Source organism: Struthio camelus, chromosome W (genome assembly GCF_040807025.1).
Source record: "Struthio camelus isolate bStrCam1 chromosome W, bStrCam1.hap1, whole genome shotgun sequence".
NCBI lineage: Eukaryota > Metazoa > Chordata > Aves > Struthioniformes > Struthionidae > Struthio > Struthio camelus.
The window spans coordinates 16151435-16165206 of record NC_090981.1 but is presented as its reverse complement, the minus strand read 5'-3'; the positions used below and the strand labels follow the sequence as shown (position 1 = coordinate 16165206).

The following is a 13772-nucleotide window of genomic DNA, read 5'->3' as shown; positions in this document are numbered from 1 at the left end:
AAAAAAAAAAGCAATTAAAATATAAGCAATTTTCATCGAAGCCAGAAGGGGGTGCTCTGAATAACTGAGGTGGGGGGTGTTGAGCTGAACATTTGCCTTGTGTGAGGAGGTCAGAAACATGCTGTCTTCCTTTAGTTCAGTAGCTCACTTAAGTTCACGATGCCATGCCTTTTCTACCAAAAGGAGGGGGGGGGGAAGGGAATCTGGAAAGCAGAATCTGGAAATCTGGAAAGCTCCTTTTAACAAAAAGGAACTGCTTTGGTTTGTGCTATTGTCATCACAAGGGCAAATTAATCTGTGACACAAAACTAGCTACACAAACAGACCTAGCAAGTGTTAATTCCAGTTTTCTATCCCATGATCTGCGAGCTATTTCAGATACTGACACTGAGAGACAGGGAAAGCCAAGAAATCCATAAAGCTCATGCTATAGTTTTTAACCTACACAACGCCTATTCTGACATAACTAGTTCAGCTCTTTTTAAACGTGACTGTGCTGAGTTGATACCTGATACTGAACTACATCCTAAAACGAAGGCAACGGCCCTAGATCATTCTGCCAGTGTAACACAGTATTTCATCCCTGCCAGCACTTTGGTGCATCAGCCTCCCCCCACCCAAAAAGAGAAAAAGACGCGCACATTCCAACCAAGCCTCTCTCAGCAGGGCTCGGCCAGCTCTCCCCCTCCCGCCCTCGCCCCAGGCCTTGCCAGGTTCCCAAATCCCCTCTGATTTTAGGTTTCATTTTGTTGTAAACAGCAAAACGAAAGGAGAGAAAGCTTCCAAAGCGAGGATCCTTACCCTTGAAATCCCGCCATGCGCGCAATAAGGAGGGTGAATTGTTTTTCCTCTCCTTTTTTTTTTTTTTGAGGGGGGGTGGGGGGGATGGGAGATGGGGAGGGGGGAAGGAGGGGGAAGAAACAAAAGCCTAAACGGAGGAGCGGCTTAAGCGGCGGAGCCCGAGGGAGAAGGCGGAGAGCCTGGTGGAGGCGCAGGGCGAGCGTCAGCCATGTTGTGTGTGTGTGTTGGTCCAGTATTTACAAACCTGCAGCTGCAGCAGCGCTCGGAGTCTGGGAGCGAGGGGGAAAGAAGGGAGGGAGAGAGAAAGGAGAGGAGGGAGGAGAGGGAGGCACGGAGCGAGCGGGAGCAGGGCGGGAGGAGGGGGGAAGCGGCGGCGGCAGACAAAGGAAGCCGGCGGAGCCCGAGCGGAGCGCGCACCCACACGCACGCACGCACACACACACTCACACACGCACACGCGGCCTGTCTCAGGCGGCGGCAGCGCCGTGTGCCAGCCCGGCGCCGTAGCCCGGCGGCGGCGGCGGCTCCCCCAGCTCCAGGCACCGCGGCGCGGCCCGGCCCCGCCGCTGCCGCCGCCACCGCCGCCGCCGCACTCACGCCCCCTTCGGTCCGCTTTCTGGCGGCGCGGGGGGGCCGGGGCATGCCTCCCCCTGCCTCCGCCTCCCCCTGCAGGCGCTATCGGCAGGCAGGCTTATCTGCCGGGAGCCCCTCGGCGGGCCCCAGCCCGCGGCACAATAGCCCCGCGCAGAGGAAGGGGGGGATGTGCGGGCGCCCTCCCCTCCCCTCCCCTCTCCTCCCCTGCGGCCGCCGGCGGGGGGTGGGTACGGCCAGGGGCCGTGCCGGGGGAAGGCGGCGGCGGTCCCCCCGGAGCCCGGAAGGGTGGGGGTTGCCAAAGAGCCGGGGCGCCGCGGGGGAAGGGAGGGCAGAGACGGCAACATGAGCCCGGGGGGCCCCGCGGGTGGAAGGGCGGGCGGCCGGCCGCCCGGCGGCGGCAGCTTCCGGCGGGGGCGGGAGGGGCGCGGGCCGGGGAGGGGGAGGGGGACGGAGCCGGGACGCCGCGAGTGAATAAATAATGTCGGCCCCGGGGGAGGGGAGGGGAGGCTGGGAGCGGCGGCTCCGGCTCCCCCCACAGCGACTCCCTCCGGCTCTGCCCGGTACTGGGCCGGGCCAGGCCAAGGGCGGCGCGACGGGCTGCGCTCCCCCCCCCCCGCCCGCCCCTCCCCCGCTCGCTCACCTGCCGGCGGGACGGGCGCCCGGGGGTGCCAGGCGGGCGGCCCGGGGGTGCCAGCGCTGCGGCCGCCGCAGCCCCCCTGCCTCGCCAGGCCGCTCAGCTCCTCCGCGGCGGCAGCGGGGACGGCTGCGCCCCTCGTCTCGTTTGCCCCCCTCCGCCGTCGCCGCCGCCGCTGCCTCCTGCTCGCCTCTGCCACATTTGGATCCCCCTCTGCCTACGCCAGCTCCGCCGCCAGGATAGAGGCCTCCTCACCTTCCTGCCAAATAGTGAGCCAACCGCATCGAGCCGTTCAAAACACAGGGCCGGGCCCCGCCCTCCGCCACCGCCGCCTCTCCCCCTCCCCGCGCTGCCGCCAGCGCGCAGGCGCCTTGCCGCTCCCGAACTGCGACAGGAGCGCAGGAAGCCGTCCCCCGCCCAGGCCGCCGCTGCGCGCCAGCGCGCATGCGCACCCCCTCCCCCGCGGCCGCCGCCGCCGCCGCCCGGCGGTGCCCGGGTGCAGGCCTCGGGGCGCAGGGCCAAGGCGGGCAGGTTTGAGGGTGCTCGGCGCCTTCCCTTGAGCTCCCCGTTGTTTCCCTGGGCGCCTTCCTGCCCCCGAAACGGTTCTGTCCGAGCGATGCCCAGAGCCGCGCCGGCCGTCGGGCTTAACGCAGGGCAAACCAGCGGTGCGCGGCTACCTGAGGGCAGATCCGTGTTTCACGGGACTGCGCACAGTGCTGGGGGGCGGTACAGATTGTGGACTCGGAAGTTGGAGCATTGCAGGGCCGAAAGAGTTGGGTTGAACTTACCGTGGTCTCTAAGAAGGGAGAGGAGAGGGGGAAAAAAAAAGAAAAGCAGAAGACTGCACTTGCTCTTCGGAGGAGAGCCACAGTTATTTCTTTGGACAGAGAATTAGTTCCTTCCATGGGATTTCTTTAAAAACTTCTCCCCTTCTACGTGGTTTGTTCTTGTTGTGATCTATGGAAATTGGAAACTTAAAAATTGAAGAAAAAATCTTAAAAAAAAACCCCAACAGTTAAACAAAACCTGTGATCACAATTTTTTGGGTAGTCCTGGTAGACTTTCCTGGGTGCTCCCCAACTTGCGGCTTCTGCTAGGTTGAAGGGAAATACGTGCGATGGCAGTAGGGGCAAAGCCTACAAGTAGCCAGGACTGCCTTTAGCGTGTGCCAGATGCACAGATGAGTGTGACCTACTGAATCATTAGCGCCACATCCAGCGACACCTAGAAAAGAAGCAGCAAGCTTCTTCACTACGATGATGGACAACACTTTCAAAGTAATGAAACGTGCACAATGTAGGGAACGAAACGAGGAAATTCGATAAGCCGTACCAGGGTTTTTCAAAGAAGAACATGTGCGAGCCATCAAAGGAAGGAAGGAAGGAAAAGAGCGAGCTGCAGATGCTCTGCTGGAATTGAAAATAAAGGTTTAGACAAAGTGGTGAAAATAAAATGCACGGTCACCAGATCACGGTCCATCACATTTTGCTACATCATTCGGGGATATAACTCCAAGAGCCAATCATAGCTTTAGACTGACAAAAAATGGAAAACATCAGCAAGGAAAATATGTTCTCCTTTGTTAAATAATTGCTTAAAAAAAACCCAAAGGTTAACAGGTGAGGCATGGTCTACGTTAAGTCAAACATTCTTTTCCTAGTTAGACTTTGGTGGGTATAGCATTATGTGATGTGTTTTCTGTTACAAACGTTTTTGGACAAAAGCTTCAGTGCGTGTTGAGAGCCCTGAAGAATTCTTTATTTGGCTTCCTCTCCCTTAAGAGTCAAGCACTGTTTGACTGAAGGACATCATATTGTGAAATCAAAATGCAACTTAACCTAATTAAAAACATTTTGAAAATTGTCCTTTATTTTACCAATTAAAAAAATAAAATGTGCATAAACTTCCTAGTCTTCTTGGATGCTTTGAAGAACTGTCTAGTTTGGCTAGGAACAGAACGGCTGAACTCTTGCTCTTGAGAAGCTCTGGCTGGGAACCAGGTTCCTATGGTCCTAGAAAACTTTACTTTTCTGACATCCTCCCAGCCTAAAGCAAATCAGCCTTTACTACTGAAGAATCACAGTCCCTTTGACTTGATGGTAGAATGAAGAACCCTCCAAATCCAAGTGGCAAGATCCTTGCTTGATAATGAAGTGGAAGGAAACAAGGCATCTTGCCTCTGAGGCTGATCTGCAATTAGCATCTTTAAATGCTGTGATCACCTGGCCACTTCAGCTTTAATTTCACCGTCTCTTTGAGATAGCTACCTGGCTACCTGGCAAATTTTGTCTTTTCCAAGCAAGTTGCTATAAAGCTAACACAGGAATTTACCAAAGTCAACAGAAACAGAGGCTTCTTTCCAATGTGTTTGCTCTCTGACGTTGTTACGGCATTGATGAAATTTATTATGCTTGCAGGAGCCGATCATGTATCTTTTAGCAACTTAAAAGAGCAAGAAGTTTAAGATTCAAATTAAAAATCCAAATTTAAAAATTTCCTTTTTAAATGAATGCTTGCATATCACAGGAAATCATTCATAAAGCTCAATTTTTAAGAGAAATGCTCTAACTACTACTGAAGTAAAACTCAGCTGTAACTTCTAGGAGCAGGCTTACAAAGAACTGGCTTCATTTAGGATTGAAAAATATATTAAAAAAAATTGAAAAACATCTTTAAAAGAAATTAAGTCAGTATTTCAGTCTGCAAATCCAACAACTAACTCAGATTTGAGAGGCTGACTTGGGTTTCTCAGGTTGAATTTGTTCAGCCTTATTTTTATTGGATTGAATGAGTTCAACCAAGTAAAAGACTTGCAAAAGCAACAACTTAGACTAGAGAGTTGGTGGATTTGCTGTAATACCTACCTACCTACCTACCTACATATATGTATGGCAAGAGACTCATCCTCAAGATCAGGTCTATGTGGGAAAGTTTTGATGGCAAAGTTCTCCCCTCCACTCACCTCATAGTTCAGTGTCAATCCCACTTTTACCAGTGTAGTTGCACCTATTTTCTAGATACAGGATTCCTACTGTGTATCACGGAATGATAAACTACTGAAGAGGGGGGGGGAAAGGTCTAATAAATTTGCCTGGAAAGAAAAGTTATTTATATTAGCCAGACATACCTTTAAAACCGATAAAACTTTTTATCATGTAAGATGAGACCCTTTGGTCTCAGCAAGAGAGAATACCAAATAAATCATACTATAGTTGCAGAAATTTAAACCCTTTCCCTCCTACTCCTCACTTGCATCTTCCCTCCTCCCCTTCACACACACACACACACACACACACACACACACACGCACACACACACACACACGCAGTAGTCCTCAGGCTGCTGGTAGACAAAGTATAGCAGGTTTTCCCTCCGATAATTTAATTTCCAAGTATGTGGAGAAAATCGCTATGGTAGCCAAAGTAGATATGTGCTGCAAATTATACCTTTTCCCCTTTATTTCCTTTATATAGACTTCGAAACACGGGAAACTTGATGAGCAACTAAATTTGCACATATGTGGTATTCATTTACATCTTGGGAATTTTTCCTTTATAGCAGATTCAGAAACATTTGAGACACATGTGCTGTCTGTGTATTGTACTTAGTACTGTTTCCCCAGGGGAAACAAATAATAATATAAAAAAAAAGAACCTGGCAGGGAAAAACCTCACTGTGACAAATCTCAGGGAAAAAAAAAAAGACATGACCTCCTAACTTCACTTATTAGTAGCTTTCAAAGAAGATAGGGAAGCTCTAGTCTTTCAGATATTTAGTGCTGAGTTAGGAGAGGAAAACTTTGTAAAATATTGATCCATTTTTTAAGTTAAATTCATTTCCATGAGAGAGGAAAAATATCATGTAGATAATTATGTGATTTTTCTTCCAGTAATGTTGGATTAATCAGCAAATATTACAGGCTATATTAAAGTTACACAATGACCATATGTCTCAAATTCTATTTCAGTTTTCCATGATATTTACATGATTTTATTTAGTATTTTTTTATTGTCACTTGTTGTTCATTCACTTTTAATGTATAAAGTGTTCTTTACTTTTTTTGCTGTAACTACAGTCATGTCACTTGTAGTTCAGATGCGTTTACTAGTTCTTATGCATGGGTTGTATAAAAAGAAAATTAAGCACTGATCTGTTCTGAGCTGATATTGAAGATGAAGTATGTACATAACTTGGTAGAATGATTTGCAGTATATTAGTGCTGTCTCAGCTGTGACAGTCTAAGGAAATAAATGAGGCTGCCTTAATAGGGGTATTTATCAAGTCAACTTCTAGCACGATGATGAACATAAAAAGCAACGACAACCAATAGACTTCTAGGTGCGTTTAAACTCATACACTAACACATCTACTTTCATAAAACCAGCAACCATCTAAAACAACCTCACACAAAACTTTGGTTACGTTAGGCATAGCTGCACTTGCAATGCTTAACCTGAAACAAATAAGGACACCAAAAGAGGACAATTCACGGGGGAAATATTGTCTGAGTGGCTCAAAACTGCAAAGACTCAAAAACCCCAAAACAAAACAAAAAAACCCCACTCAACCAAACAACAACAATAAAAAAACCCTGCACACAGAGTTAATGCAAAATGAAGCGATAACCCGCATGACCATACCCGCATGGTTATTACATACGACTCTATGTTGAAAATTCCATGGGAATTCATTAAGTACACACTGGAAGTTCAAATTGGAAGAAGATTTGCATATCAAATAAACCCCATTTCCCCACAGCCTCATGGGACTCCTGAGGGCCAGTCTTCCAGGAAGCCACATAACAAATGGAACCAGACTGCACCAGAACAAGAGAGAAAAATTTTAGCAGCAGATCTTCGCAACTATCACAGTAGGTACCTCCCGCAACTGAATAATCAAAATATAGGAACTCTATATGTGCACTTACCAGAATGTGTCCATTTCATGCATCCTATGTCTTTGTGGGAACAGCATGGGTTAAGCAAAACAACCACCGCTTACCAGTATTGAGCCAGATGGACAGTCAATGAGGGATGGAGACACCTGCTTAATACTAGTGTAGTAGCATATTTTTCACTAACTTTTCTTCTCCTTTTTTTTTTTTTAAGTCGATAGCACAATTCAGTTAAATTAAGATGAATGGTTCTTAGCTTATGTGTTTTTAGTTCTGTTCTTAGATATGTTATTTCTGCTTCAGTATTAAAAAAGCTTAAATTTTGCTTTGTTTTTGCCCTTCCTCCCAACATCCATTCTTATTCTCCTCCCCCTTCTCCATCTCCATTAGATCAGTAGATACAATAACAGGTATTAATTCCCCTATAAATATTGTACTTACTGTAACTGAAGAGTCTTGTGTGCATAAATGCCTAAATGAAGACTGCTGAGGTTTTCCCATGCTTTTTGTGCCAGGCCCAACTAGAGTACCAGACATAACTGTTTCATGTAATGAAACTCAATGATCTACAGTCTGAAAATGTGTCTTTTCAGTCTGTTTTGGTTTAACAAACAGCACTATTGGAATAGTCAACCTGAGCGATCTTCCATAGTCTGGAGCCAAAATGTAGCAGACAAACAATATGTATTTTTAATCTACAGTTAATATACAATATAAGAATTATATTGTAAACCTTGATATGAATTAAGAGACCCATTAACTTACAGAAGTTCTCAACATCAACAGGTTATTTGATTTAAAACTTGGACAAGAAACACATCTAGCATTTAGGCTTCAGTGCAAGAAACTTGGTTGTTTAATGGCAACTTTTGCCCCGTCTCCCCCCCCTTCCCAAAAAACCAGCTCATAGTATCTTAGTAGTCACTATGGTTGCAGCATTTTAATTATAGGTGATTCTTCCATCCCTTTCTGTGGGTCACTTTCGACATTTAAACACTTTAGATGTTTCTGTATAGTGTATATTTTTAAAATAAAAATTCACCCGGACATCTCACAGGTAAGTGAATAGCACTGGAATATATTTTCTTACAGTCTTCCTTAGCTGAGCACACGTCTCATGAAACGGAGCAGATTAATTTACTCTTTTGTCATATTTTCCACACCCTACATAGATGATAACAAAACAATCTACAGTGTTGTAAACAAATGTGGAAGTGTTTCATTTAAGTGTTTCGTTAAGGAAGGCATATTCCTCTCTAAGCAAAATGAGAATTTCACTTTAATTTAATGTAGAAGTTTTGTTTTAAGTCTCCTTTACACTGATAAAGAGTTATATAATTAAAATCAGGTGACTATCGGGGAGGATAAATAATACCCCACAGAAATTAATATTGAAAAACATAGGAAAGTGCCTCACACAGTTCTAGCTAGACTTTTTAATGAACCAAGTGCATCTGAAGTAAGCAGTATAGCCTCCCAGCATTTACACTTCTCTTGGTAAATTTTTAGATGTAGGAGTTTTGACCAAGTAATAATCCCATGCTTTCTCTTAGTAAGCAAAGTTGTAGCTGATGCAAAAATACTGCAGAAACAAAGTGGACTGAAAAATACGCAGGCAATTTTTGATTCAGAATGGATTTGTTTTCATTAGGAAAACAAAACAAATGAGAAGTTCCTACTGTTAGGAGATGTTTACAGTTAACCTCCCAAAAGCTTGCCATGCAGTGATGTCTAACTGCTTGTAGAAATTGTCAGTCTTTGTAACAGGATTGTATGTGAACACCTCAGGATTTGAGATGCAGTTACTGTATATTGTAACAAGATCAAGGACGGCAATCCTTGAAGTTTTTCTGCTTGTGGCTCTGAAGAGCTTAGAAGAATCTTTTCCATCAGGTAGGTGGAATTTATTTTTTTTTTTAGACAAGTAACATAGAATGCCAATTAGCAACTTCAGCATGTGCCCTAATTGGAAGGAGGGAGCAGTGAGCGTAGCTAGAGATACCAAATGGGGATTTGGGGTTGTGGCTGCATGTCCCTCAGTAGTATTAAGCTTTTGCTACCTCCTTTGCAGCTTATTCTCTCCTTCTCACTCCCTCATGCTGTTGCATTGGCACAGCTGTTTCTGAATAACATCCACGCTGCAGCAAATTACGTACAGACATGCGCACACACACACACACACACACACACACGCGCACACACACACACACACACACACACACACACACACACACACACACACACGGAGTAGGAGGGTTAGGGACAGCAACTCTGTGAACTGGCGCTACTTGACAAATGACACTCTTAGTTTAGCTAGATGTAGAGAATTGTAATGGAAAGGTTCAGAATGGTATTAACAGGAATGTCTGGGTGTGGAAGCACCAGGGGAACCAAAAGCAGCAGAAGAGATGTAGGAATGGCATGTGTTGACACCTAGGTTAGCAGGTCATCAAGATCCCAGCACATCTGAATGCATCAACTCAGGACAGCCAGATGGGGAGAAAAAGGACAATCAGTAAATCCTGGTGATTTGCAGCAGTGGGATGGGATTGAGGAACTAATCACTATCAGCTCCCAAAAGGATCCAGGAGATGTGTTGAGGACTTGATACCTGAGCTGTTCCTTGTCTTCTCTGTCACCATGAGGAAGCCTGCAGAAACATGTGGTTGCCTGCTTCTTGCTGCCTCGTGCCGGATAGGTTGCGTGCATGTAGGCTTGTGTGCCTGTGAGGGTATGCATGTGACTGTGTGAGTGAAATCAGTTCTGCTTTAAAATTAAACCACTTTCCCTTCCTGTAAGGTCTCACTTTGAGCTTTGCTACTCGTGTTGCAATGTTATTTCCTACATGGAGAGCTATTTTGCAAAAGGAATGTAGAAAACTGAAAGAAGTTGAGAGGAAACTTGAGGCTATAGGTAATTAAACTGAGGCCTCTTCTATGAGGATATCTCTCATTTTGCTTGACAGGAATAGAGCTCTCTTAAGTCTCCTCCGTTAACTCAGAATTGCTGTGTAATGTGCTGTTGAAACATAAATGCATGTTCTAGCATGATAATTAGTATAACTTGCCTAACTAACAACAGTATTAAAAGCGGGTGCTGACTGAGCACAAAAGGGATGTTGTGGTTACAGCCTCTCATTTCACCACAGACAGAGGCAGATCACATAATCTAGACACAAGATAGCTAGACACTTTAGATAAGGCCTGTGATGAGTTCTCAGACCCTTTATGTTTATACCTATGTATACCTCTTGCAACATAACTATCTCCTTGAAAATTAGATTTAGCCAATCTAAATGTAAAATATGTGGAAACAACTATATTTTCAAGAGACGCTTTTGGCAGCTGAGGTATGTTCAATAATATGACTTACAAGGCACCTATTCTTTCTCTTCTCAGGTGTTATCAGTTTGCCTTCTGTACATGTATTGTCTTAATTACATGCTACCTAAGCTTGTGCTTTACTTTCCAATAAGCAGTTTTCTTCAAGGCAGATGGGCATGCTGTAGCTTTTACCAGCCAGACACTTCTCAGAGGAACACAGCGAAAGGACGAGAAGCGGCAGTCATAAATTGCAGCAACGGAAATTCTGACTGGACTTAAAAGAACAACTCACTCCCAGTGTGAAGGGTCAAGCCTTGGAACAAGCTGCCCAGAGAAAGTGTGGAATTTCCATTTTTGGAGAGTTTCAAAACTCAGCTGGATAAGGCCCTGAGCAACCTCATCTAACTTTGAAGATAGCCTTGCTTTGAGCAGGTATTTGACCTCCAGAGGTTCCTTCCAACCTATTTTTCTTCTGTGATCCTATTAAGGAAATCCCAATTCTTTAGTGTCTTCATCCTGTTTCTGCGCTAAGGATCCCTTCTTGTGGAAGCAACTCTGAGCTTTTCTAAACAGCTATTGGAAAAAGCTCGTATAAATGCATGAGACTGAAATACCATTTCATTATAAATCAAGACGTATCAGGGAAAGTTCCCCCTATCTTTTTGTAGTGAAGATCAAGCAGAGATAATTTAACAATCAGAAAAGAGACAGGAAAGCTGTTACGTACATTGTATCTGGCTAACGTATCTACCAAATATCGTGTCAAGAGACAATTCAGAGGATTAAACTGGACTCTTCTTGTGAATACAATAAGGATGCAACATGCATTTCCCTCTGTAGGCTACAGTTCCACTCGTTTGCACCTTTCGAGGCAAGCTTTCACTCCTGCAGGCCCTGGCAGCATGCAAGAATGTGTATCCCACTATGGGCAACATCATTAGTTGATGCAAAATAGTAAGTCCTCCCTTGTACTCCGCAACTGCACCGCTCTTGTTTTTCTTCTTCTTCAGACATGAGTGTGGGGACCAGCCCCGCTCTTTTGTCCTCAGTTGCATAAAACTGAAGGCATAGGTTCGACTGATAACAAAGCATGAGATACAACAGAGGAAAATAAGAACCAGTGAAATTAATTATGTAGACATTTTCAAAATGCTGTGCTAATGCAATTCATTTGCAGATGTTAAAAATAACTAATTGTTTTGTTACTGGTAGCATATTATTTTAAAGTCACAAAACAAGCTTGTTGAAGAAGAAATATCTAAACAGATGAGATTGCAGTTATTTGTGAATTTCATCCAGAATCTGTTATTAACATTTATATATAAAGAATAATATTCTCCCCAACTCTTTGACTTGAAATCGTAAGCCCGTGATAAATAGCATTTAAATGCTAAATTTACCAAGCCAGACAAGACTGATGCAAGCCTGAATCATTTCAGATTTTCGCCACATCTATATTTCCAGCAGTACAGGATAGTTTACATTTTTATGGTGCTAATGTATTGCTTAAGATTCAATGAAAGAGATGTGAATTGTCCATACATCCCTAAAGAGAAAGAAGCAGAAAACAACTTGGCATTTGACATTTAGATCTGCATTTGTTTCATTTTTAATAGTTTTAGTTATCAGGGTTCAGTTGTTAGCATGGGATGGAAGAAAGAGACAAAACTGAAACAATCTTATTTAAAACAGAGAATGGAAATCACTTGCACGATTTGAAAACTTTTCTTTGTCATGCTCCGTATAATATGATGTACCTACTATCTGAGAGGAAAAAAAGGACATACGCTGGTAGTAAAATTATGTAATAATGTCACTGAGTATCAACCTGAAAATAAACGCTCTCTACATATGGAGAGACACACACATACACACGGGGTTAGTGGATAAAAAGACTTGTCGGCATCAAATAAGGAGCTATGTCTGATACTGGAAATGAATATGACATAAATAACTCCAGTGAATAGATTTGTAGGCCTCTGAGCAGATCTGGACAGGGAGTCTTAAAAGCATTTCACTGGGTCCAGACGACATCTCCACTGAATCCTCGGTATCCCTCTGCATGCCCTGGCTTCTTTAGCAAGGTGATCTGTGCAGAGGCAGGGAGGGAGCCAGGTACGTTCCTGTAGCTCTTATGGTCTGGATGACTGGTGAACCAGAACTATGGACACCCTACAAAATACATCTGCCCTGTGCTTTGAAGACAAACCTTGGAAACATTTATGATGGACAAATATCCTGCCTTCCTCATCTTCTCAAGTGGCTTGTCTAGGAGTCACTCCTCTTCTAAATGCAGTGTAGAGGTGGCTAGCAGGGCTTTATGCTCCAGGGATCCTTAAATGAAAAAATAACCTCTTCTGAGATGTGACTATCACTACACGCTTCCAGCAACCCTGAGGCTCAGAGTTACTGATTTTTATCTTGCGAAATGCATCGCAGCCTGAGAACAGGGAAGTCCCCAAACCAGCCTGTGACCATCTTTCATCTACTTTCTCCAGTGTTCCACGTATAAAGAATCAGTTTCAAGAATGAGAATGAGTTCCTTGGAGTGGCAACTTAATGGGTCCTTAACAGTTCTCAGGTGGAGAGTGACAGGTCTCTCTCTCCTTCTCTCTCTTTTATCAAGGGAAAAAACATTTAAGGAAGTAACCTTGACTGTTAGATATTATTAGATGTTTTAAAGTTTGATTTTTTTTTTCAAGTAACCTATAGATAGAACTAGGAAATGCTATCTCAGCTCACATGAAAGTGTCAGAAAGGGTGATATAAAAATAAGTACATCTTTGCTTCATATTTTTATAAACCTGATTATACTCTTCATTTCTTGTGGAAGAAGATCTTTAGATACTTAGGAAGCAAAAGGACACCAAGAACATCATCAGTGCATATCATGTTATATATTACTTTTCTGAAATCTCTAAAAACCTTGAATTGGCTGCAGAATAAAGAGGAATCATGAAAAACAGACTAACTATAAATACAGAAGAGACAAACAGCAATAATCAAAAATTACATATCGACAAACAGTAATAAAACCTCAGACCATTACAGTCATATGGCATACATTGATTTATTACTAGAGCCAATAATACATAGTTGCAAAACAATATATGTTATATGTGGGATGCGTAACTTCTTGTTCACAGCCTACCTGCTCAGCTGTGATCATAAAACAAAGAAGATTCCTGTAACTTGCATGATGGTAACCCCATACCCATCTTGTCGGGGCTCAGCTATTCTTTTTTGCAGGGGAGCAGGGAGGTTGCTTCCAACTTACAGTATTGTTAGCATTCAAATGAGTATGTTTAGATACTGTTACTATAGAGGAAACCAGGTAAAACTGCTTTCTTTTTACTTTTTTATGTCTTTCCTGACTAAATTCTGTATCTAAAATACCTTGTCTTTGATGATTGCTGTGCCAGTCATGCCTTTGTGTTACATGATCTTAAGACTTTTTTTAGTGCTTTCTATCAACAGTAATCAAGGATCTGATTGAATCTATAATTGTTTGTATTGCTGATTAAAT

The 13772-nt window shown here is 44.0% G+C and overlaps 2 protein-coding genes across 11 annotated transcripts in view; one reads left to right on the top strand and one right to left on the bottom strand.

Moving 5' to 3' along the window:
• The window catches only part of LOC138060861 (spindlin-Z), a 62848-nt gene extending 60476 nt beyond the window's left edge, over positions 1-2372 (bottom strand). Inside the window, exon 1 of one of the 10 annotated variants that reach the window (XM_068924354.1) lies at positions 2285-2372. The gene's annotated coding sequence lies outside the window, so the exon portion shown is untranslated. Of the gene's footprint in view, positions 1-801; positions 1377-1398; positions 1547-2035; positions 2224-2284 lie in introns of those variants that run through there. The other 9 variants (XM_068924360.1, XM_068924352.1, XM_068924356.1 and 6 more) reach the window with 9 other exon arrangements.
• LOC138064235 (uncharacterized) overlaps positions 1-13772 on the top strand; it is a 34863-nt gene that overhangs the window by 4710 nt on the left and 16381 nt on the right. Inside the window, exons 2-4 of the mRNA XM_068925916.1 lie at positions 1934-2298; positions 6788-6899; positions 8712-8816. Of these exons, the coding sequence (XP_068782017.1) occupies positions 1934-2298; positions 6788-6899; positions 8712-8816 (582 nt within the window). The remainder of the gene's footprint in view (positions 1-1933; positions 2299-6787; positions 6900-8711; positions 8817-13772) is intronic.